General features: G+C 31.7%; 1 protein-coding gene across 1 annotated transcript; it reads right to left on the bottom strand.

Annotated features, from left to right (window-relative positions):
* Window positions 1-742: 742 nt before the first annotated feature.
* LOC132728880 (uncharacterized) lies at window positions 743-25,895 on the bottom strand (the record flags this gene model as incomplete). The annotated part of the gene is given in 22 exon segments (XM_060714617.1): window positions 743-1,568; window positions 2,059-2,148; window positions 2,674-2,769; window positions 3,361-3,465; window positions 4,212-4,277; window positions 4,909-5,006; window positions 5,409-5,524; window positions 6,529-6,656; window positions 8,443-8,583; window positions 9,201-9,366; window positions 10,049-10,176; window positions 10,682-10,828; window positions 11,532-11,697; window positions 12,634-12,743; window positions 14,014-14,123; window positions 14,551-14,670; window positions 17,562-17,684; window positions 19,010-19,087; window positions 20,277-20,463; window positions 22,426-22,552; window positions 24,982-25,153; window positions 25,883-25,895. Coding segments are annotated over 22 exon segments (2,526 nt in total). The 3' UTR covers window positions 743-1,529.
* Window positions 25,896-26,490: the final 595 nt, after the last annotated feature.

The raw sequence follows: 26,490 nt of genomic DNA, 5'->3' as shown, positions 1-26,490 counted from the left end.
TTTTAGGAAAAAAGTAGGGGTTTTTTTTGTCATTGAGAATGGGTTTATATGTCAGAATGTGACAAAAGAAAAGAGAAACATATTTAATAATGCAATGACATGGGTCAAAATACAATGAATATTATGAACTTAATGCAATGGCATCCTATATACAATGACATTATGAGTAAAATACAATGACATAATAAGTAAAATATGATGATGTTATGATAATGAGTAAAATACAATGACATTATGAGACAAATACAATGACATTATGAGTAAATTATGATGAAATTATGATTATGAGTAAAAACCCTTTTAATGGAATTGACAGCATGATAAAACAATAACATTTATAGTAAAACATGAATTGAACATTATCGAGTAAACTATATGACAAGTATGATAAATACAAATACATTGATTGAGTAAAATACTAAATACACGACATTACCAATAATTTCAATGACTCATGTTGACGCGGTAAAAACAATGAACATATATATTAACAAACATACCTCAGTTTTCAATGACATTGTTTTAAAGAGTAAAATCCGAAAACAGTTAACGAGCATAAAAAACAATGACATTATTAAGACATGCATAAATAAAACAAATGTCATAATTAGAGCAATTACACATGTAAAAAGAAATAGTCAAAACAAATTCTCCAAGACTTTTGCCAAAAAAAAACGCCACTTCTGAAAGCTATCTGCTTCTTTCCAACTTTTATATCCTCATCTATCTTAGTTATCAATCATCAGTCATTCTGCTTATAATAGCAAAGTCTCAGAATTAATACATGTGTACATAAATCAGGTATATTAACAGAGGAACCATACTTTTGGCCAAAAAACATGTAAAAAATTTCAATTAAAACATAAATCCGGTCTATATAATTATAGAATATGATGTTGAACACAAAGGGCAGGTAGATCACTCTCTGTTCAAATCTGAAATCTATATTCAAAGACATTCAGAGTTACAATTTCAAACTGAAATGCATTGTTATATATTTAATTTCTAAAAATACATCTTTTTGATGGTTAAAATTTAATGAAAAAAATCTTAGTGGATTTACTAGTAGGGAAAAGATCAGTCAGTTTGCTCAGTATTCTGGCTGTTTGAATAATGGGCTTCATAAAAGTTTTTGCATGACAACATCAACAATGCAGCAATATTAATAGCTTGACTTTTTCTTGGAAACCAAGCTGATAAAACAATATTCTGAATAAGATCCAAGTAGATAAGTAGACAGATAAGATAGCTGGTTCACATATCCAGCTATACACATTTGAGCACAAAATTTACACTAAAATATCAAAAATGATATGTAAGCAATACAGTCACATCGTTTAATGACCTTATGCACATGTTTATACTTTACACGTGCATACACATGTATAGATAGATGTGTTAACTATATCTACAGTTACACTACTGACATAATATCCCTGTGTAAGTACATGTACATTGTAATGTGTGTATTAAGTATATGTCATGAGTTACGTTGGAAGCAAGTTTGACTTTTGGTGACGTCGCTAAAGTCACGTCATCTCCACCAGTGTCATAAAATCCTCAAAGTTCTGAAATATACAAAAATTACAAGTTTTTTTTTTAAATAAACAGCAATCAAAATTTCAAATATTTATATTTACTTACTTACAAACATTTTAAATTAATTACACAAATAGGCTAATGCATCTGAAACAATTTCTGCCCTGCATGTGATGCAAACTTAAAACCTGTTAGCCACATGAATGCAATTTTTGTTTGGCTATGTTTGATCCAGTTCATTGGAAAGACATTCGCTACTCAAAAACAAACAAAACATTACTGATTGTACAGACGTTTATGACAGAGTAATTGTGTTGAAATCAAACCACTTGCTCCCTGCCCCACTGTTGCGGGTTTGAATCCCACTGGAACTTTCATGTCGGAAAGCTATCTAGCTAGCTAAAACAACTTTCAAGTCTGCTTTCTACGAGAAAACATGGTTCAATGAATTTGTAACATATAGAGCAATAAACAATATTAAAAGATGTTGTGTTTCTTACACAAAGATTAGATATTTACCTGAATGACCCATGCTTTATTACCCAGACATTCATCCATTATCTTCTCCACTTCCACACCACCTTCTTTACTGTCACGAATCAATTTGATCTAAAAAATGGTCACCAAAAAAACATAAATATTTCATGAATATATTTGGCAATTATATCAAATTAGGTTGAGTTAGGGGTTTTTTTTAGCCAAACTTTATGAATATTGATTATTAATTTAAAACTTCACCATGACTGTTCCGAGGAGCAGCAATGCATGCTTTATTTTTCTCATTGCTGCTTGGTAAACCGGTATAATGCTGTTCGTATTTAACTTAATGACTATTAACAAAACTACAACCAAAAAGTTTAACCATAAAGATTTAAAAAATGTCGATGTTGCTGAGTAGGTTATGACAATAGCTCAGCTTTTCTTTGAAAAGGGGAGTTTAAAATATATTTCTAAAATATGCTACAGTGGAAAAAAATCCAAAACAGTAACCATAAGTTTATCACAAACATGGAAAATAGATATAATTCCTAACATCTTATTATTTTTTTATATTTCTCATGAAAGTTCAGGAATTTTTATTTACATAAATCATTGACAACATGTAAGAATATATGATGTTATTGAATTAGTTACCTTTGCTAAACATTTATCATAGAGGTTATATTTGAAGTGACACAGCTGATGATATGTACTCATATGTTTCACAGCTGTCTTTCCTATCTTAAATTCCTGAAAATAAAACAAAGTTCAACTTTATAATTACTTTGTACTTTTTCAAATAATGAAACATAAGCCTATATACTCGGACTTTTTCCCCCATTAACATTAAAATCTTATATATTAAGCTCAAAGTAAAATGAAAGTATCCTGTATTTTACAGACCTTTGTAGGTTAATTTATTATATGACCTATTTATTTCATATCCAAATTACATGTATTTTGAGCAATCTAACATTTAAATTTTGACAGGTCATACTTAATCATCTTAGACAGGATATATAATATTAGACACTGATCCTTTTTTGAGGGGGGGGGGGGGGGGGGGGGGGGGGGGGGGGGGGGGGGCTGCATGCATTGTTGAGTTTGGTTTTGTGTCTCACCAATACTGAAAAGGACATTTGATGACTTTCCAGCTTTACTAATGGAGGAAGACCTAAGGTGCCCTTCCAGTGCATTATTTCAGGCATGAAAGGACCAACGATCATTAAGCTAGTTGGATAGACAGTGGTCAATACACTGTTGACAGTTGAACATTATAGAAATAAGAAGCAGCTACTGAATGTAAATAATAGATATTGAATAATGGGAAGAACTAATTACCTGACATGGATGACTATTTCCTGAGTGTTTTAATGTATCTTTATCATAATCTGATCCAAACAGAAACACTGACTCCTCCACTAGTTCATCACTGTGAGCTAAAGCCTGTCAATATATATAAATAATGTAACAATGTCAATATATAAATATTTACTATATATATTATTTAACATATAATTATTTCAAATCTCTAAATAAAAGACCTCCGCTCCTGCCAAAAAAATGTGATTGACTTTTGTTTTAGAAATCCATTTTAGAAATTCAGCAGGTTAAGGGTAAAGACAAGCATAACAGGAAATAAAAACTATCAAACTAAGCTGCAAGAAGATGGTTTTTATTTTTTCCTAAGACCAAAAATAACAAATTTATTGTATCATAATTTGGAGACCTTTCTACTGAAAATATTGATAAGATGTATACCCATACATGTACAGTGCATTAACTGGAGTGCAGGTATTAGTTCCCCGCACTACATTTACTGCACTGTCTGACGTTGATAAAAATAGTTTTGGTCCCAGCTTTTTCAAATAATTTGCCCATGTCTAATATAAAATCCTAATTACTTTAAGCACAAGAAGGCACCTGTGTACAACTACCAACCTTCTGTTTGCTAGCTAGATAGTGTACTCATATGAAAGAATAGTTATGACTTTCAAAGGTTCAAACCCACAGCCATGCGAGCAAGTGTTTTTGTGCTTCAGTGACTTTTACTGTATACTAAAGTCTTTTAAGATAACTCTTTATCGGTAAAGGTATGACTCAACTTGAAATGGGGAACAAATGCAGAAGTATAGAACACCTGTCTCAAGCTCTATCTTAATTGTATTTTACCAATATCTAGATATACCAACCTCGCACTTTCTTTTATCATCTGGTTTGTTTACTTCTCTAAGATACGGACATTTCTTCAAAGCATCCTGTAAACATAACAATAATATGAGTGTAGAGATCTTTTAAATTGACCATTGACCAATAGTTAAAAAAAGTGACCACTCTTTTGCGCCACCCCCATCCAAATGTTACATCAGGGGGTTGCCAGAAGGGTGATGTGCCCCCTTCTGTTTGGGGGGTTTGAAGGGAGGCGATAGTCCCTCTCATCGCCAAGAAAATTTTGGACATGTAACAGGCTAAAAATGGCCTCAGGTTGATCTTAGGGTAACTAGAAACCAACGCTGAAAAGCCTTTTACTCTATCTCAATTCATTGAGAAGTTGCAGCAATTTGAAATCAGTTTTGATGGAAAAAAACAATGCAAAATAGTGATTTTTGGCAATTTTGAGACGTCCTCCCGTTGCCATGGTAACAGGACATTTACGATTGAGCATGCTGTTACAGAGGCTATGGTCTAGACAAATTTGTGCCAAGTTTCATCAGTATTGAAGCATTTTTCATAGTTTCATAGCAGTTTGAACTTGTTACAGGAGGCTTTTCAATGAAAAAGGCCATTTTTCGCAATATGCTCATGGGGTAAAAGGTTAAATCTCTCCTAAAAAAAGGATAAATTACACCCCACCAAATCCATCCCAAAACTTCATGAGGAGTTACTTACCTTTACTCTATTTGTCCACTTCACTTTTCTCTCAATATTTACAGTTTTTTGGTCAACTATTTTATCTATCTCTCCCAGAGGAAATATGTATGTAGGATCTAGCAAGAGAGATAAAGCAAACACATTAAAAGTTTGGCTCTATATATAACATTTGATCTAGTGAATATGAACAATGGAGATTTGTCAGAAAAGCCACTTTATAACAGCAGTCAAGCATTTATCAACCATCTTTATGAAGTGCTTAAAAGGACATAACTTTATGCCCTCCCTGCCAAAGTACAGGGGGCATAACAATCTAACAACATTTACAATGATTTAGCATACATTGAACTACAATAAAGAAGATAATATCATATAGATGTTACATTTTTGTTCTTGTGCTTTTTTTTTTAAATTGTTTACAATCTAAGAATTCTTTTGAAAACAAATCAAACTGTATGAAAACTCCAAATTTCTGGTATTTCATCATATATTTTCCTTTACATTTTACCCATACATACCATTTGTTTTTCTGACTTCATCCAGGAATCCTGGCTCTAATGCTTGACTTAAGAACACTTGCATGTAAACATAGAAATGACGTAACAATGGATTCTTCTCATATTCCTCCTCCATACTGTAAAATAATACAGAAAATTAACTAAAACATATACTATGATATTGCCATAAAACTAGCTTTTTACCTTAATTCTGGTATTTAGTATGAAAGTGTTATAAAACAAGGTTTTCCATATTACAGTTAGTGTGAAATTGTCATAAAACTTGATTTTGCCTCTAATATTTTGCATAATACTGTCATAAGACAAGGTCTAATATTAAGCATGATGTTGTCATAAAACCAAGTTTTCTGTCTAATATTTACCATAATATTGTCATAAAATCAGGTTTTCCTCCCTTTAATATCATTTAGCACTAAATTGTCATAAAATCAGTATTTCTGCTAATAGTTTGTATGAAATTATCACTATAACATGGCCTCTCCAGAAATATTTAGCATAATATTGTCATAAAATCAGGTTTTCCTCCCTTTAATATCATTTAGCACTAAATTGTCATAAAATCAGGTTTTCCTCCCTTTAATATCATTTAGCACTAAATTGTCATAAAATCAGGATTTCTGCTAATAGTTTGTATGAAATTGTCATTATAACATGGTCTTTCCACTAATATTTAGCATAATATTGTCATAAAGGCATGTTTTGCCTCTTATATTTAATATGAAATTGTCACAAAACCAGATTTTCTCTAATATTGCATAATTATGTAAAGAAAAATAACAACAACAAAAGACTGTAATTTTGCCAATAATGATGAAATCACTAAAATTTCATCCAGAAAACATGTCTCAAGGCACTTAATGGCATTCATTTTATAAAAATTTATGAAATCCCATGATAAAATTAATTAAAAGTTGTGCACAGCCAAAATTGCCCAGTCAATGGCATACACTAATCAAAGCTTGAGTCCCCCCCCCCAAATCCCTATCAAAATACAATATCACTGTACTAGAACTATTATTGACAGAATTTGAATAGCTTATAATATATATTTTGATCTTACACTTAACAATACAAATGCCCTTTGTGTGCATATAGTAAATAAGATTATACATGTACTTACGTAGAAGTGAGTGTAATTTTTGGTTTCGTATCCTCGGTAACCTCCACATGTTCTTCACCAGGTTCATTCATACAACGATTTACTGTTATACTCAGATAATGCTTGCTGATATCTTTATATCCCCTATACTGAAATAGTATAATTATCTCACACTGAAATAGTATAATTATCTCATACTGAAATAGTATAATTATCTCATACTGAAACAGTATAATTATCTCATACTGAAATAGCAGAATTATCTCATACTGAAATATTATAATGATCTTATACTAAAATATTATAATTATTTTTTACCGAAATAGTATAATTATGCCATACTGAAAAAGTATATATATATATATATGTATTATCTTGAAAAAGTATAATTATCTCATACTACAAGAGCTGTCGGTAGGACAGCAACGCTCGACTATTCTTAGTGCTTGATAGTAAAAAAAATGCTTGATACAGTTACCTCCTCCTGTTTACAGGTTGGGGTTATGATGGTGAACAAGTGTGCAAAGTTACAAAGCCATATGTCAATGGACTTTGAAAATATTTGAGCTATCACAAAAACTTTAACGTAAATTCTAAGTCGAAAAAGAGGCATAATTCTGTCAAAATGCTTGATAGAGTTACCTCCTCCTGTTTACAGGTTGGGGTCATGATGTTGAACAAGTGTGCAAAGTTTCAAAGCCATATGTCAATGGACTTTGAAAATATTTGAACTATTACAAAAACTTTAACGTAAATTCTAAGTCGAAACAGGGGCATAATTCTGTCAAAATGCTTGATAGAGTTACCTCCTCCTGTCTACAGGTTGGGGTCATGATGGTGAACAAGTGTGAAAAGTTTCAAAGCCATATGTCTATGGACTTTGAAAATATTTGAACTATTACAAAAACTTTAACGTAAATTCTAAGTCGAAAAAGGGGCATAATTCTGTCAAAATGCTTGATAGAGTTACCTCCTCCTGTCTACAGGTTGGGGTCATGATGGTGAACAAGTGTGCAAAGTTTCAAAGCCATATGTCAATGGACTTTGAAAATATTTGAACTATTACAAAAACTTTAACATAAGTGGTTACGCCGACGCCGACGCTCGGGTGACTGCAATAGCTCTTCTTATTCTTATCGAATAGTCAAGCTAAAAATGTTGCCAATAATGATCAAATCATAATATCTAGAAAACATGTATCAAGGTGCTTTATGACTATCATACTATTTAAGTTTATGAAATTCCTTGAAAAAAAATAATGAAGAAGCTGACTGTAAGTATAACAGTAAATCATTATACTGAAATATTATAATTAGTTTTTACTGAAATAGTATAATTATGCTGTACTGAAAAGGCATAATAATCTCAAACTGAAATATTTAAACTACTATTTTACAGCAACAGTTTCTATATTTTCTAACGTTAAGACTTCGCAACAGATTTAACCTCCAATAAAAGCAACAACTCTGCAGAGCAACAAACAAAATCGTTGCCTTTAAAAGGTGTTACTCTTTAGAGTCTGTACTGTATATTATACTGAAATAATATACATAGTCATTTAATACTGAAATAATATAATTTCACCCACAACACTGAAATAATTATGATATTTGAATATTATCATTTTCATCATGCTGTTATATCATAATTATAACATTTATAATGAAATATCATATAAATTTCATCACACAGAAATACCACACACATATATGTATTTGTTACATAATTTTTCATTAGATAATCTTAAACATTTATATTTCTATATATTTACAGGTAGCTGATTCAAATTTTTATTAATTTTCTATCAACAAATTTAATTATAAGGTAATACCAATTTGTTAAAGATATTTTTAACAGATTATATGACTGTATATTAATGGTTGTATGCTGACAACCACATAATCTGTCAAAAATCATAACGTTAAAAGTGCTCACTGTTTTCACTGGCCTGTGACGCATTCTTCCATTTTTAAACACTGGCTCATATTTCTTCAGTAGAATTTGGCTTTCTATTTTCCAAATTGGGAAATTGTCAACATTTCTCTTATCTTTCATGTCTAGAACAAACTGACCAATCTGAAATACAAACAAGAGAGCCATAATGGCCTGAAATCACTCACCTGAGATTCACCTCATAATTTTTCAATGCAAAAGTAGGTAATTTTTGCTTTTCATTTTTCACCCAGTAAGTATGATTTATATAATTTTTGTATCCACAAGGCAAAATCAATAAAAGAATTATTAAATGTGTATTTAAGTTCCATAAATTAACAGGCCCCAGGGGAATGGCCATTTTTTTTACCCCAGGGGCATAATTTTTATAAACCTTTTGTTAAGGACCACAAAGTGATGGTACATGCTAAATAACTATACCCTGGGCATTGTAGTTTTGGAGGAGGAGGTTTTTTTATGTTTACTATTACAGTTTATGTAAAACAAGTGACAACACACTTTGTTCTCAGTTGAGGTTAAAATGAAACTTCTGATTTTGAAACAAAGAGGAATATGAATCCAAAAAGAATATTGAATTATTTCCATAAAATGAATTTATAGAAATTATACCAAATTCATCTAACAAAAACGAATTTATTGGAATAATTAAGTTATTGACCATTACATGTATGTCTTTTGTTTAATTAAAAGGGGAGATAATTCCTACCATGTATTGATTGATGATTCTAGAGTTATCTTACCTGGAATGCTCTGTCGGGGATATCTGTACCAGTGTCCTGAGTAGTAGAGGAAATCTCTTGTTCCTGCATTCTTTCTGTTGTTTTATTTTTATTATTGGTAGTTTCTTTGTTGTTATTATCAGTACTTTGGGAAGAATTTCCTTTCGGAGCAGCTGGACTTGATGCGCTAAAAATTATGAAATCAAGATTTTGCTTTCTGGTAAAAATTAAAATGACAAAACAAATACTGCTGATGGGCTAGCCAATATGGTATAACTGGTTGGCCACTGACATAAGTCATGGGTGCAGGTAAAAAAGACAGCTAAGGTTATGTTCAATGCAAAAAGCCAGCAAGAAAAGGATTTTGAATTCTATTATATGCCCTAAGACAATTCCAAAGCAGAATTGTCAAACTTTTTAATCTCTGAAATTTTTTGTTGTTGCTTATTTCCTAAACTGAAATAAAAACAAGTAAGACAGAATTGTTGAATTCTTTACAATTACACAAAAACTTTACAAGGTGCTAGCCTAATATATGATGTAATGTTCATGTATTACTTATTGCCAATTTAAGGTCGTTGACTTCAAACCACTTGCCCCGTACCGCTGTGGATAAGAATGCTGACAGGGACATATAGGATACTTTCATGTGAGGAAGCTATCCAGCTAGCTTACGAAACATCAGTGGTTCTACTCAGGTGCACGTTCATGACTAAAATAATGCACAGAAAGGCACCTAAGGACTGCCTCCACCAGTTAAGCTGGAACATAGCCATATAACCTATGCTGTGTCAGTGCAACGTAAAACCCAATCTTAAAGCAAAGTAACGTACATGTATTACTTATTGCCAAAACTATAAATAACTTACATTTCAGGCACAGGTTCAATAACAGGCTGTTTAGTTATTTCTACTTTCTCTAGATTTTTGTACCTATATAGCGTCTGAGTTTCAACTTTCTGATATCTATGAGCAAAACAAGCCCACCAGTCTGAAAACTGAAATATAACAGAAAAAAAAAATTAACAATAAAAATATATCCATAGGAGTAAGGACATGGATGCTAAATTTCTCTGCATTGTTAAAAAAAATTCTGTACATTTTTGGGTGTGTATAAATATAGCAGTTTTGTTATATTAAAGGTTTTGAAAAATAAGTTAGGAAATTAACCTATTATTATTATCTAGAAGACCTGTCTGAATTTCAACATATAATTGTGAAGTAAATACAGCAGGCAAAACTATTATCATCAAAAATGTTAAGTTTACAAAGGGCTATAATTCAGAAGAAAAAAAATCCATGCTAGAGTTATGGCTCTTGGATACTGATCCACAATCCAATGAACCAGAAGGGATGTGTAAAGGTTCAAGTGAATACCTCAAACCAAAACTTTAATCAGGAATTTTGTAAGTCCACCAAGGGCTATATTTCCACCTAAATCCATTCCACAGTAACTGCAATCTTTCACACCATAATTACTTTAGCAAAGACATAATTACTTACACTAAGAACATTTTGATAGAAGACTTTTCCATCCTCTTCCATTCGTTCATACTTCTGTATAAGACCACCTCTTTTGTAACGCCACAAGTATGGTATGTTTCCATCTTGACATTCTTCTTTTTCCAGAACAAAGTCTCCAATTTCAGGCTGTTGAAAACAAAACAAGACTGTCTAAACAAATAATCTCAAATTCATATAAACTCATATACACAAAAATAATATACATTTAAAAATATTTTAACAGAACTACCAACTAGAATCATGTTCTTTTACAAGGGATATCAATCAGTGGGACAGCATGCTCAACTATTTTCAGTGCTTAGTAGTAAAACAAGAGCCTGGATAATGTAAAATTTTCTAAGTTCAGAAATTCAAAATGGGCCATATTTCTGAAAAGTCCATGTTTAGAGCTATGGATCTTTTAAAGTGAGCTCCTATTATCTACTAAATAAGTGTGTGAAGTTTCAACCCATTCTCTTCAGTACTTTTGGAGATACCAACATGCACACAAAAATTGAACCAAAGGGAGACGCCGGCCCCATGGTGAGTATGATAGCTCTCTCTCTATTCTCTAACTTAAATTCAATCGAGTCCTGAAAGAAAACCTGCCACAAGCATGTCATAAAGTGGAAATGAACAATGACTGTTTTAATAATAAGATAATCTTTAGGGTTTTTTTTCCTGGTTTAAATCACACAGACACTATAAAGGTCATAAGGTCATTTTGCAGCTTTACTAGTCAAGGTACACCTCAGTTGCCCTTTCCTCACAAGAATGAATCCATGTGAGTCACAAGTGTGATAAAAATCAATCCCTAAATAAACTATATAAAATATAATAAATATCTTACCAAGAAACCTGTTGGGCTGTTATCAGTAATTACAACATTACGATTTTGTTTGTTTGCAGGTACAGCACTGCCACTAGTAGCTGCAGGTTTGTCTGATACTGTACTTGCAGTTTTCTTTACTTGAGATGCGGTCTTCTTCTGTGATACTGTTGCCGTACTTTTTTGACTAAAATTATGAGTCAATAAAATATTTAACCTCCATTTTTATGTAACTCATACCACCCTAATTATTAATCTTAAATAGATTTGTCTATCTTTCAATCTTGACAAAACCATGCATCTTTTTTGGAAAATGTTAACAAATGTACAGTCTAAATAGCAAACTGTAGACTGATCTTGGTCTGCACTGGTTGCACAGAATCAGTTCCCACCAACAGGTTGAAGGTTAGTTAGTTTGGTTTTACTGCACGCCAACATAATTAAGGTCATATGGCACCAAAATAGGAGACTGTTATGAGATGATTTTGACTAACCTCGGTGTTACAAACTTTAAGCAAAACCAGGGATCAAAACCACCTCACCTGCTGGACCTAAGGGAGAATAGACATCAGTAATTAAAACACATTTAGTTGCCTATGACAATCACTAAGGGATAAATATTGGCTGCAATTCTGATGCCTCGATACTTAAAGGCAACCCCTCAGCCACAAGGGGGGCTAAGGGTTAACACTAACACAAATGAGTCGTAAAATATATATAGCTAAACAATCTCATTAAAACCATATCCTAACTGGCAAACGAAGCAAAAATGATGATCTGATTTTAATGAGATTGCTAGTTAAATAGCTTTATGAAAATAAAAGACTTCACCTTCACTAAGAGAGTTACACCAGCAGCAGTAACAGGCAAGTTATGAAAGGTCTAATGCTGTTAAAGCAATAGGAATGCTAAGATAAGGTGAAAAGTAAAGGAATAACCTATGTTAAGTAAAAACGTTGCAACACTTTACAATTTTGAGTCAGTTTCACAATTAATTAAAATAATTATTCAGGAAAAACAAAGTGAGCAAATGATCTGAAATTTTGCACACAAATTATCAGTCTAGAACAACATCAATGGAACAATAATCTCAAAAAGATTATTTCCAGTCCCATCATTTTACCTGGTTTTAGGTGCTGATTTTTGTTTAGATTTAGGAGATGTTTTTTGTCCAGTTTTCTGTTTGCCTATCAGTCTAAATTGTTTAGGTCTCTTTTCTGTCTGTTTCTTGTTCTAAAAATGAAAAAGTGCATTTATATAAGAAGTACTTTCAATGCAGGTACATTCTTAATGATCAATAGGTCATTATCAAACCATGAATGACTAGTGGCTGGCCAATGTACATGGAAAACTTTGAAAGTTTCCTTCCACATTTATAAAACAAGCTGTCACTATAAAGTCACAAATTTCTCAAATAATTTCTCCATTTCAAAGTACCATATGTATAATACACAGAGATGAAAAGTAATGATGACTAGAAGTGCTGCCTTGACAATTTTTACGACAGAGACAGGGTGCTCAACTGTTTTCAGTGCATGATTGTAGATTAAGAACCATGTAGGAATTATCTCAGTTCAAAAATAGGAATAATTCAGTGACAATCCATATAAAGGTTATTGGTCTTGTCTATGGATCGAATTGAAACACCAAGAAGGTACAATGTATGTGGAATTTCAAGTGAACACATTCACAGTAGTATTGGAGATGGAACTTGCATGCAAAACATTATCAAGAAATTTTTATGTTAAAGTGGATTGGTCTACAATGGGATCCTTTTCCATAAAAATTTCACAGATACATGTATTGTATACAGACCTACCATTATAGACCAATTCACTTAAATAAAGACAAATAATTCAATTATACTTATGGATCTTGGAATGTGACCAATATATAAAGAAATGTGTGTATATTCAAGTGCATACTTCCATTGGTTATGGATATAGAACTTTCATGCAAAACATTAACCAGGAATTTTGCTTAACTATAAAAATAAAAGCAACCACCTAAGTTTTTTTAAGTTGAAGATTACAAAATACTAAACAATAGGGGTTATATTCAGCTAAAGTCCATGTTAGAGCTTTTGGACCTCGCATCTTGATCAGTAACCTACAATTATGTCCAAAAAGAGATATATTGGAATATTTTCAGTGATTAATGATAAGTGAAGGTGTAAAACCGTTGGAAAGCTGTAACATTGTGTTGTATTAACATCAACATGAGTAGGACATTTTGTCACCTTAGTGTAGTAATGGGTTAACTCATTATTTTACTTTAATAGGAGGTGTATCATAGTTTGGGGACCTTTCCGTTGAAAATGTAACAGAGTTAAATCATATACATATACATGCTGGAGTGCAGGTATTAGTTACCTGCACTCCAGAGCATGCCCAATGATTTGTTTTGATGCTCTTTCTATTACTTAACCCATTACTGCACTAAAGTGATGACTTCCCATTATAAAATCAAAATAAACTATATGATATCATACAGAACTGTTTACCTTGGACGGTGACCAGCCGGGGTCTTCATCAGAGTCCTCTACACTTTCATCATCTGAGTCTGGTAGATCCGGTTCATCTTCAAGTATATCATCATCAGACTTTTCTACTTCTGTGTACATAAAAATTATACCATTTTACTAGTACTAGGATGTGCAAGAAATATGTAATTTTAAAATTTCATATGATATTAATGTTAAAGTTATAGATGTTTATGGGATTAGTGTAATCCATATTAAGGCAAAGAAGGAAAATTTACGCTAGCGCAAATGGTAGGGTCCCCATCCTACTTTTTTAGTTATCTAAAGAGTGAGTAGGTTAGTAGTCAAGCTTTCCTTCTTAATGACTTCCCTGACAAACAAAGTCATTTTTTTTAATTATTATGTACAGACTCAATCAAACCAAGTCTGCAATTTTCAAGTAATTTTGCTTATATTAATGCTTCTGAGGGATCACTTTTTTGCAGACATTTATAGTAGACTGTTAATTGTATATAGCCAAAACTAAGAGTTCATTTTTTAACTATACCAAAATGTTACCTGGTGACCATCCAGGATCCTCATCGGAGTCCAGAATTTCATCTTCTGAATCTAAATCATTGTATTCATCACTCTCTTCAGGCAGCTCTAGCTCAATATGTTCCTTCTTTATAGGCAATGCTATAAATAAATCATTCAAACCAACATTATAACATTTCAAGTAGTTACACGAAAATAAACAAGAGGGACAACATGACCGACACTGGAAAAAAATCAACAATTTTTTTTCAGTTCAATACTTTGAATCAGGATCATTCAATGCTACATATTATGTTCTTTCATAGGTTGAAAAATACAATATTTTGTAAGACCTTGAAAACTTTTGGTATGCCTATAAGTAAAGCAAAACTTTAAACCATGAAATCAAATCAAAATTTATATTTTTCTTGGATTTATAAATCTTATTGTATCTGTAGTAAAGAAAATAACGTTTTTTTAAAGAAATACAGCAAGTAGAACCCCTAGAATATCTGTGAACAACATAACAGTTCAAAAACATGAAAACAATAGTAAATCTTGAAATATAAGCAAACCAGATTAAAGCTATTTAATATATTACATTTTAACTACATGCATTTATAATATATAATATATCTTAATTTTTCATAAGTTTGCAGCAAAAAAAAAAAACATTTGAAAATTATCCAATATTGTCATCTTTTAAAAACTTACTGTTTTGCCTTTTTTAAACAATGAAATGTTAGTAAACAAAAGGATTGTTTAAAAACTTTGAAATGTTTATTTTCTTAAACTTTAACTTGTTTTTGTAAACCATGATAAACCTGCATGTTTTAACCTTGAAATACATAATATAAATCTTTTTAAAAAAGAAAGATTTCCGAATCTTAAAATCTTAAAATATTTGTAAAGCCTCATACATGCAATGATATATTATCATCAGTTGATTTTACCAAAACAGATAAGGTCAAGTTCTCTCAACATTGTTAGTAAAACTACATATCAGATAAGGGGGATATAGTCTTTTAAGAAAAGGGAAACAAAGACATTGTATAAAGATAAAAGTTTGATAAGAAACACCATAACTTCCTTATTTAAATGTCAATATAGTTTTTATTATAGACTTCACCTTACATTCTTTACAGCATAAAGAAACATACATATATTTTCACTTCATAGTCATTACAGTTTAAAGTGACATTGGTTTAAACATATTTATTTAAGCTCGATTGAGAAACAAGTTTTTGCAACTTATATTAATCACTTTCGAGTGGAACCAACCAGTACTGGTGTCATATGAAAAAACATGGTCGTGACCCGATTAGGGCTCAAACCCATGATCCCTGGGTTGAGAGGCAGACACCTTAACCACTAGGCCATTGCTCCCCTTAAAATGACATAACTTCAACTTACTTTCATTGCAGCATAAAGTGACATTATTTCAATATATACCTTTAGTCATTTAAATCAGCATAATATGGCAGTGACATGATTTGACTTCTTTATCATTTCAACATGAAGTGACATGATTTCACTTCTATATCATTTCAAAATAATGTGACATGATTTAACTTCTTTGACATTTCAGCATAAAGTGACATGATTTCACTTCTTTGTCATTTCAACATTAAGTGACATGATTTCAGTACATATCTCTAGCCATGTAAATTAGCATGAAAGGTTGGTGACATGATTTCACTTAACTTCTTTGTCATTTCAACACAAAGTAGCATGATTTAATTTCTTTGTCATTTCAACATAATGTGACAGGAATTCACTTCTTTGTAATTTCAAAATAAAGTGACATGATTTAAGTTCTATGTCATTTTACTATAAAGTGACATGACATCACCTCATAGAATGATACTGTAGCATAAATTAACAGTGACATAATTTTTTAACAGTCATTAAAGCAAAAAGTGACAAGTGACATTTCAACTTAAATTCATTATTGCAAAACATGACTTCACTTTATAGTCAGTACTGCTTAAATGACATGACTTTATATCTTACATTCATTACAACACAAAATGACAATGCCAACATGTCATTTCATAGTCATTGCAGCATAGAGTGACAGATATAATTTCACTTCCTTGTCTTTTTAAAATAAAGTTTCATGACTTCACTAAATGCCAGTAGTCATGTTAAACATTAAAAAGAGGTAGTGACATAATTTCAATACATTCCAATAGTTTCTTAAAACAGCAAAAAGTGACACGGACATAATTTAACTTCATAGTAATTACATTATAAAGTGACATGATTTCACTTAATGTCTTTACATTATAAAGAGACATGATTTAACTCCACAGTCATTATATTATAAAGTGACATGATTTCACTGTGTAGTAATAACATTATAAAGTGACATGATTTTACACTACAGTAATTAAATTAAAAAGTGACATGATTTCACTACACAGTCATTATATTAAAGAGTGATATGATTTTGCTTCAGTCATTACATTATGCTTTCACTTCATGTCTTTATATTATAAAGGTAGATGATTTCACTACAGTAGACAGTCATAACATTATAAAGTGACATGATTTTCACTACACAGTCTTAAATTAAAAAGTGACATGATTTCACACCACTGTCATTACATGTTCATTATAAAGTGACATGATTTCACTACACAGCCATTACATTATTAAAAGACACAGTCATTATATTATAAAGTGACACTGTAATTACATTTTAAAGAGACATTATTTCACTACACAGTCATTACATTATAAAGTGACATTATTTCACTACACAGTAATTACATTATGATTTCAGTTTCAGTCTTTACATTATAAAGGAACATGATTTCACTATACAGTCATTATATCATAAAGTGACACTGTAATTACATTATAAAGAGACATGACTTCACTACACAGTCTTTACATAATAAAGTGACATGATTTCACTACACAGTAATTACATTATGATTTCAGTTTCAGTCTTTACATTATAAAGGAACATTATTTCACTATACAGTCATTACATTATAAAGTGACTTGGGTTCACTTCATGTTCATTACAACATATTCAATTTTACCTTTTACTGTAATAAAATTATCTGGCGTGAGATCTTCTGGTACATCATTTGTGTTCATCAAGACATAAGCAGTCTTCCAGTGCTTGGGAATCCTTGATTTTCCAATTTTAAATGACTGTGATACTGTAATAACAATGTTAGTAAAACAATTCTTAAAGCTGCTTGCCTTCAGATGAGAAATTTTTAAGTTTAAAAAAAAATTAATAAAAGTTCTTAAAATCTATAAACATTTACACACACTCCTATACAAGATGTATGGCAAAGTATGACTGAATTTAGTGTTAAAGGGTCTCCACTGAGTTTTTTTTACGTGAAGAGACTAGAAATATTTATCCGAGATTCATGTTCTATTTGACGTATGTCTGGACCAATAGCTTGTCTGCAAATTTTCAGATCATTCCCCCATCTGGTTTTTCCTGAAAAATCATTTTAATTGTGCAAAATGACCCAAAAATGAAAATCATTGCACTTGGCTAAAAACCACACACAAAAAAAAATTAATTTATTTTTCGGGTATATTTCTTTATTATCCATTGCAGGGCTTTTGATATTGAATTGCTTCACTTTATCTATGTTAGAATTTAAAATTTTAGGCTTTTAGAAATAAGTGGAGTTCCTTTAACATCTTGATATTTCTACCCTGTTACTTAGTGAAAGATGCTTTTTTTTTTTTGACAAATTCTAGGTCTAGTGTAATCCAAGTGCCTTATGCCAGCTGAGGTTACTTTATCTGTACGCTTGACAAAACAAAAAATGAAAAATCTTTTTATTAAAAACATTGAAATACCGTAATCAATCTGGAGGCGTGCTGCTTTAAAAAACAAAACATGTGCAGCTTATAAACATGTGTACAACTCTATCTGGTTAAACTACTGAATCTAATGCACCCCATACATATGTTAGGTTGATAAAGTGAACAAATATCTTTAGATAATATTACCTTTGTAAGAACTAATTTCTAAGCGGATTTATATGCACATATTAAAATTTGCCCCCACCGCTCACCCCCAAGAGTTCAAATATCATTATTTCTAGTTGAACTTAAACCAATAATTCCAATCACTACATTTGAAAACACCTAGCTACATGTATGAAGAATGCCCTAATATTTATTAGAGTCATATAAACTTATAACTTGTATACCTCCAAACTAATGTAAGAAATGTAACGTTGTTTTAAGTTTTCATGTAATGCATCTTAAAACTTATTTATTCAACTAAATCACTGACCCAACACTTTATATCTATCATTCGCTAATATCACTCAACACGATTACCATTAACAAATTTTGTTTTAGTGATTTTTTCCTTATACTGTTATCTGGAGGCATTTTAGTTACAGTTAAAACATCTTTTAATTAAAACCTCTGCCAATTAAAACATGTAGTGAAAGAAGTTTCTAGATGTGCTAAAGTGAGAAAACATTTTTCCAAGGAAAATAAAACATACCTGGAGGGTTAGAAGATGTCATCTTCATTTTTTGCGGGCTCGTAGATGTCTTCCTCATCTTGTTGGGCTTGATTGGTTCTAAAATATTTATATACAAATTAACCTGTGAACGGTTCTAAAATATTTATATACAGATTAACCTGTGAATGGTTCTAAAATATTTATATACAAATTAACCTGTGAATGGTTCTAAAATATTTATATACAAATTAACCTGTGAATGGTTCTAAAATATTTATATACAAAATTAACATGTGATTGGTTTTAAAATATTTATATACAAAATTAACCTGTGATTGGTTTTAAAATATTTATATACAAAATTAACCTGTAACTTGCTTAATATTTTGAATATATGAACCATATACTGCAGCTTTCTTTTGTTCTGCTTACCAATACTTGACCATTTATTACTTATTATACACATTTTTTAACATTTGTTTGTTTGTATTTTATAACTATTTTAACAAATTTTTGTTCATATCTCAGTGGCTGGTCCACATAACTGGTTTTCCTAGATTACTATTACCAGTAATTACGAAATTTCTCTGCACAAGTGACCAAATACTAATCCCATATCATGTCTGACTTAGCGGTGAGAAACAAATGACCTTAAGACTGTCCACCTACAAGTTGTCCTGAAGAAATTTCGCCTCACTCAAGGATCATACCAGTGACCCTTGGATTACAAAAAGGATGATCTCCATATTGAACTTAGCAAGAAGACACTTTTTCAAATTGCAAGCTGTTAGGTACTCAATGCATTATTACATAAAGAACAGATGTGCAAACAATTGATCACTGTTTCTGTAACATCTGTGATACCTGAACACTACTTTGAATGATACTGAGACATAAACCAAGGTCAAACATATAAAAAAATCAGTCTGTACAACTTGGCTCAGTTACAGGACAGTAACAAATTGGACAATTCCTTTATTATTAGATATATACATTTAGTGACATTATGCACATTTCTTTTTTTTCTTTGGCTGTCATGATTAGCTGAGACAGAAATATATTTTAAATGATTGAATAATATAATGGTGATTGACCAATAATTGGTAATGAAAAATGTTATCAAAACTATAAAAACTACCTAATTTTGTCAATTTTTAGCATTGTACCTACTCAGACATCTTAGGTAAATGTACATTGTATATTGATAATTACTTACTAGTAATCTTACCTAGATTATGGCTTTGTGACCCCTGGGTTCAAGGTCAAGGTCACTACTTTAAATAGAAAAAATTGTTTAAAATCCTACCTTTTTCAGCTTTCCTTTTCTTTGCTTGAGGCTGTTTGGTAGATTGCTTTGTAATAGGCTTGTGCTTTTTGTTGTCCTTCAATATATCGTCATCATCATCATAATCATCATCGTCGTCATCGTCTTCTTCATCATCAGATTCATCATCATCCTTGCATGGACTAGCAATCATCAGTTGTAATCTCTCCTAAATGATCATACTCTTAAAGTGAGACGCGTCATAACAAAACCAACATAATGGGTTTGCGACCAGCATGGATTCAGACCAGCCGACCAGCCTGCGCATCCGCGCAGTCTGATCAGGATCCATGCTGTTCGCTTACAAGCCCTATTACAAGTAGAGAAACTGATAGCAAACAGCATGGATCCTTATCAGACTGCGCGGATGTGCAGGCTGGTCTGGATCCATGCTGGTCGCAAACCCATTATGATGGTTTTGTCATGACACGGCTCAAATTATTACATATTCTTCATAATATAAAATGATCTTGTAAAAATTGTTATTAAAGCAGCATGACTCCAGATCCTTGCTTATTTTCATGAATTCTTTTTTAAAATAGATTAAAAAGTAAAGAATCATCAAGCGAACAAAAAAAGGTAATTTTACATAGAAAACAGCACTTAAAATCTATGAAAATTACCCAAAAAATTGTCAGATTATGCAAAAATACCTCTTACTGCATTAGTCAAGCAGTAAAAAACAGCTTTAGTCACAAGTAGAAATAATGGTGACAAATACTGCAAAATCAGTCTTTAATTGCATATATTATGAAAATTCTTTCTTAAATTGTGAAACAACATCTTAAAATCTTAGTACATTTATCTCAACGTTGATTTTCTTGAAATATTTTGGCTGATTTAGAGGCATGCAGATTTACATTTTCAGCCATACTTCTTCTGAAAAGACGCGCTCAATTAGCTGGGGGGGGGGGGGGGGGGGAGGTAAAATTTGCAGTTTTTTTTAGGTTTAACTTAACCATTCTTAAAAGCTTATACAATCCTTCATTCTTTATTTATCAAACATAGAACTGATATATTCTTAACCTTTTCCAAGAAAAATGAACACTTTCTAGAATATGAGAATTATTTGCAAGTTTGTTTGTCTGTTTTATTAAGCCAATTTTAACAAATTATTGGTATTTGCGGTACATCCATCTTGGTGGCTTTTCCAGATAACTTGCCAGTAAAAAAGAGGACGAATTGTATGCATGTCTGTTTTTAGGCCCATTTTAACACATTATTGATATTAGCGGTCCATCCAACTTGGTTGCCCTTCTAAATAACTAACCAGTAATTATAAGTTTCTCCATAAGTGAGCAACTACTAATCCCACATGATTTCTGCATCATCAGTAAGGGACAAATGACCTCAAGACTCAATGTCCTAGATTAATGGTCACTGAGAGATCTCACCTTGTCCAAGAATCAAATAACCAACCTCTCTGGATTAAAAATTTGACAATTTTCCTACTGGGCGGGGGAGGGGGAACATAAAAGAATATGAATGACCGCCAGTAATAATACAAGTATTATTCAAGGTCACTGTTCACTTGATACTGCATGAATTATACAAAAATTTGTTTCTTATAATAATCATACATGTACCAGTGACACATTGCCTAATATGGTTATAAATCCCATTAATGTTTTTATATAGATTACTAATTGCACCCTTCTTTGTGTCATATTCACACGAGCTCCACATGTTGGAGTATTACACACACAAAGTATGTACTGTTTTAAGATGTGCAATGTTAAAATGTGATGGGTACAGGAAAACAAACCAAATTATTGATCAGACAAGAATATTACACAAGTGTCATTGTGACCTTGACCTTTTGACATAATGACCCTATATCAATTAAATAGGGTTCATCTACCGGCCATGGGTAATATCCCCATCAAGTTTCACAACCTATTAAAGCATATTCTTTTCAAGCTAATGGTCCGACAAAGATTTTCCACTAAGTGTACTAAGTGTCACTGTGACTTTGACTTCTGACCTAATGACCTTAAAAAAATTAGAGGTCATCTACTGGCCATGACCATCCTCTCTACTAGGTTTAAGACAGCATGCCTTATAGTAACATTTGTATAAAGTTATTGAGCTGACATTGATGTGACATTACCTGACATTGATGTGACATTACCTTCAAGGTCATGAACTCGGCTTTCTCTGCCTCCTCAACAGCTAACCAGAGAGCTTTTTTGTTGGAGTAGAAAATACCTCCCGGTTTACAGTCATCTATCTTCCTACCAGCAAATGGTCTAACACTTCTGTAACACATAAAATAATTGCTATGTTCTAAAAATAGTAACAATCAAATGCAGATTCTATAGTGAAAAAACTAGAAATGTTTCCATAGAACACGGATGCCCCCACACGCCACTGTTCTGTCAATCTTATGACTCTAGGTCAAATATTTTTTGGACTACATGTGCTACAAGTTGAAAACTAAAAATCAACAAAGGGCCATAATTCTGTTAAATTTGGTCGCAGCAAAAATTCCTTCCTTTACTACCATCTACACATTAAGGTTGTTAATCCCTGGAAGTTTAAGCAAAATCTGCCATCCGGTTTAAGAGGAGTTGCGTTCACAAAATTTCTACATAGTATATAGTGTAAAAATCAACAAAGGGCCATAATTCTGTTAAATTTGGTCGCAGCAAAATTCCTTCCTTTACTGCCATCTACACATTAAGGTTGTTCATCCCAGGAAGTTTAAGCAAAATCTGCCATCAGGTTTAAGAGGAGTTGCGTTCACAAAATTTCTACATAGTATATAGTGAAAAAATCAACAAAGGGCCATAATTCTGTTAAATTTGGTCGCCGAGCAAAATTCCCTTCCTTTATACCATTCTACACATTAGGTTGTTCATCCCTGTAGTTTAAGCAAAAATCTGCCATCCGGTTTAAGAGGAGTTGCATTCACAAGATTTCGGGGACGTACAGACGGACGGACGGACAAGTGCAACGCTATATGTTCCCACATTGTGGGGGCATAAAAATTTCCACTTTTAAACTTTTGGTATAAAATTGGGTCACATGGTACATTTAATGCATGTTTTGGCTAGATGGCTATTTTTTTTCTAGCCATTAAATGCAAGATTCTTGACTATATTTTTTTATTTTGAAACACTCCTATAAACTATCATTAAAAATTGGCATGAGTCTTGAAGAGCGCAGAGCTTTAAAAAAGGGGGCTCCACCGATTTCCAAAAGCCTAAAAACATAAATACATGTCTCCCACGGAACTTAAAAATTCTTAAAAAAAAAATACTCAGATTTAAACTGAAAATCAACTCTTTTCTTATAATAAGAGTTAAAAGCATTTAAACACTTTTTCTTTTCTAGGCTGTTTACACAATTAAAATGATTACTCTAGGAAAAAATAGAGTTAAGCGAATAATATGAAAATTTTTGCACACACATATTGGTCAAGACATATATCAAAAAAGTATGCAATTTTTCGATAAAAATATATCCAGTCCCTTCAATGTCAAAACCCTTTCAGTGGGAGTCCCTTTAAGAATTATTATGAAAAAATAATTCTCTGTTATAAACTCATCTAAAATTAGATTCAAGATCTGAGTGAATTGAAGGCTACTCCATTATATATTAATATCAATAAAAAAACAACAACAAAAAACACACACACATTTTTTCTCCAAAGAAAACATTATCTTAGCACTTAAAGGGACTCACTCCACTGAGGTTTTTTGACATGATGGCACTGAAAATATTTTTTCCAGATAAATGTACCATTTTATGTAGGTTTAGACCACTAATCTTTGTCATTTGCGCACTCCTTTTTCCAGAATATTTTTATCGTTCAAGTTGTACAAAAAATGACCCAAAATGAAAAGCTTTTAAACACTTTGCTAAGAAAAGCATAAAAATATAATTTTCAATTTATTTCAAAGTATATTTCTTAACTATCTTTGCATATATTTCTGTTTAAAGTGCCCCAGCTCATTTATGTAAGAAATTCAAATGTTATGGTCTTAGGCTTTTTAACCTCAGTGGAGTCCCTTTAACACATAATTTTATACTTACATTGTATCATGCTATTGTAAATATTTTTTCCATTTGTAATAATTTACTTACAATGTAAACATGGTAAACATCTACTCAAGTATATTTTCACAGCCACAGTGATCACAGACGATTGATATAGATTTTATGATTATTAAGACACAACCTCCCAATCAAACTGATGTTATTCAAATGCACATTGTACAAATTTAACAGCTGTCAGTAGTAAACAAATGTCTCCATATACAATACATTTTTTTGTAAATGTTTAAACCAATGTGATGTCATTTCAAACAAAAGTAAGTAGTAAAAATATCGGTTATATGTTTGTATAAGTGTATGTAAAACTAAAACCTTCCTGTTGTATAAAAAAAACAAAACAAACAAACAAGCAAAACAAAATCACAAAAAATAAATAACAACAAACAAAACAAAAACTGAAACTATTCAGAATGGACAATCTTTACTAAGCGTATACAAAGTCTCAACAAAAACAAACAAATAGAACTGATCTTTAAAAGATAAACTGATGTAAAAAAGATAAAAAAACAAAAGCGAACTAAAAAAAATAAAAATAAAAAAAGCCTTGTTTGGTATGCTAAAATGTGTATACAGCAAAAGTTATCTACGATTAACATCACCGAAAAAAAAATATACTGACAATACTTACTTGACTTTAACCCAAGCACGGGTCCATGGTGAGGAAAAGAACTGTACATGAATCTGAATGCCTTTTTTTGTAATCTTGGAATGTGTGTGATCTTGAGGGCTATTACACACCAGACTTGGCCAGTAAGGGTGACCGTCAACCTTAGCCCATACAAGGTCACCTGGACTGTAGTCTAGAAAAGAGTAAAATTAAAAATAGCTAACATTAAAAAGAAATATTTTCAACAAGAATATTCTGTAACACTAAACGAAAGTCCGCCCCCCGACCCGCAGCCCCCCCCCCTCCCCTTTAGTTTATAAGAATATTTAAAAACTGGTACCTTATATCATATTTATTATGCTCCTATAAAACTTTCTGGAGCATTTACTCACCCCTTTGGGTTCAATTTGGATTCATTCATGAGAGGAAGCTACCCAGCTTGAACTTACAAAACTTTGGTGGTTCTACTCACATTGATAAAAAAAGGAACAATAATCGTTCCATTTTGTCAAAATTGGCAAAAAAATTTCTTAACTGTCTATATACCTTAAAAGAAAATAGCTTAACGTAATAATTTACTTTTGATCATTATTAATGCACTTTTCATCAACAAATTAGGATTTAGAATAAAGAGGAATGTAAGATTAAATGTTTTGTTAGAACTCATAGGGGAAAAAACATCTGAAGCCCTTAAGAGAGCTCGCCTGAGACCTGAGCCTAGAGAAAGACATAATTCTTCAATGCTGAAGGTCAATGGTCACATTGAGGCAAAGCCTTCAAGACAATAGAGTAAACTATTCATGTAACATTAGTATAGGTTAACTTGACAATGCTACATGCAAAACTACAATGAAAGTATCAAACTACTATTTCTATAATGTAATAAAATTTCAAACAATATTAATTTTTCTGTAACACTTACCATGATTTGACATGCTGAAATCTATTTCTCTAGCACCTGTAAGTAAATTAAAAGTTTGTGTTAGTAAAAGGAACAATGGCGTATTTGACAATACATACATGTATGCAGAAAAGAAAGTCCAACTGATTACTTACATGTATGTAATGTACTAGTTTAGCATTTTGGTGAAAACAGTAAGTCCTTAATTTATGTCCAAATGCTTTGCTGATCAAAATTCAGTTTTTAGTAATTTTCATTATAACACTCGCCATTCAACTATTTTAAAAATACATGCATTTTGCTATTAAAATCTGCAGGAAAAAAACACACAACTAATTAGCAAAACAAAGAATAGTATGATTTTGTAATAGAATGACCCTAAAATAAACAAGAGGGCCATGATGGCCCTGATATCGCTAACCTAAATATGAATATTCTCCATGACAAGGAACAAGTAATATTGTAAACTACTGGTATGAATGATGCAGAAATAAAATCTTAAACTTAAATCACAGAGTTCATATTTGTATCTGAAATAGTGCATGAGTAAAAACTTAAATGGTTGCTACTGCTAAGGGAGAACAACAGTTCCATAAAAATTGAAACTGTTTGCTACACAAAATAAATGG

The sequence above is a fragment of the Ruditapes philippinarum genome, unplaced genomic scaffold, assembly GCF_026571515.1.
Source record: "Ruditapes philippinarum isolate M1 unplaced genomic scaffold, ASM2657151v2 ctg1069_1_1_1_1, whole genome shotgun sequence".
Classification (NCBI taxonomy): domain Eukaryota; kingdom Metazoa; phylum Mollusca; class Bivalvia; order Venerida; family Veneridae; genus Ruditapes; species Ruditapes philippinarum.
This window is presented reverse-complemented; position numbering and strand designations above follow the sequence as displayed.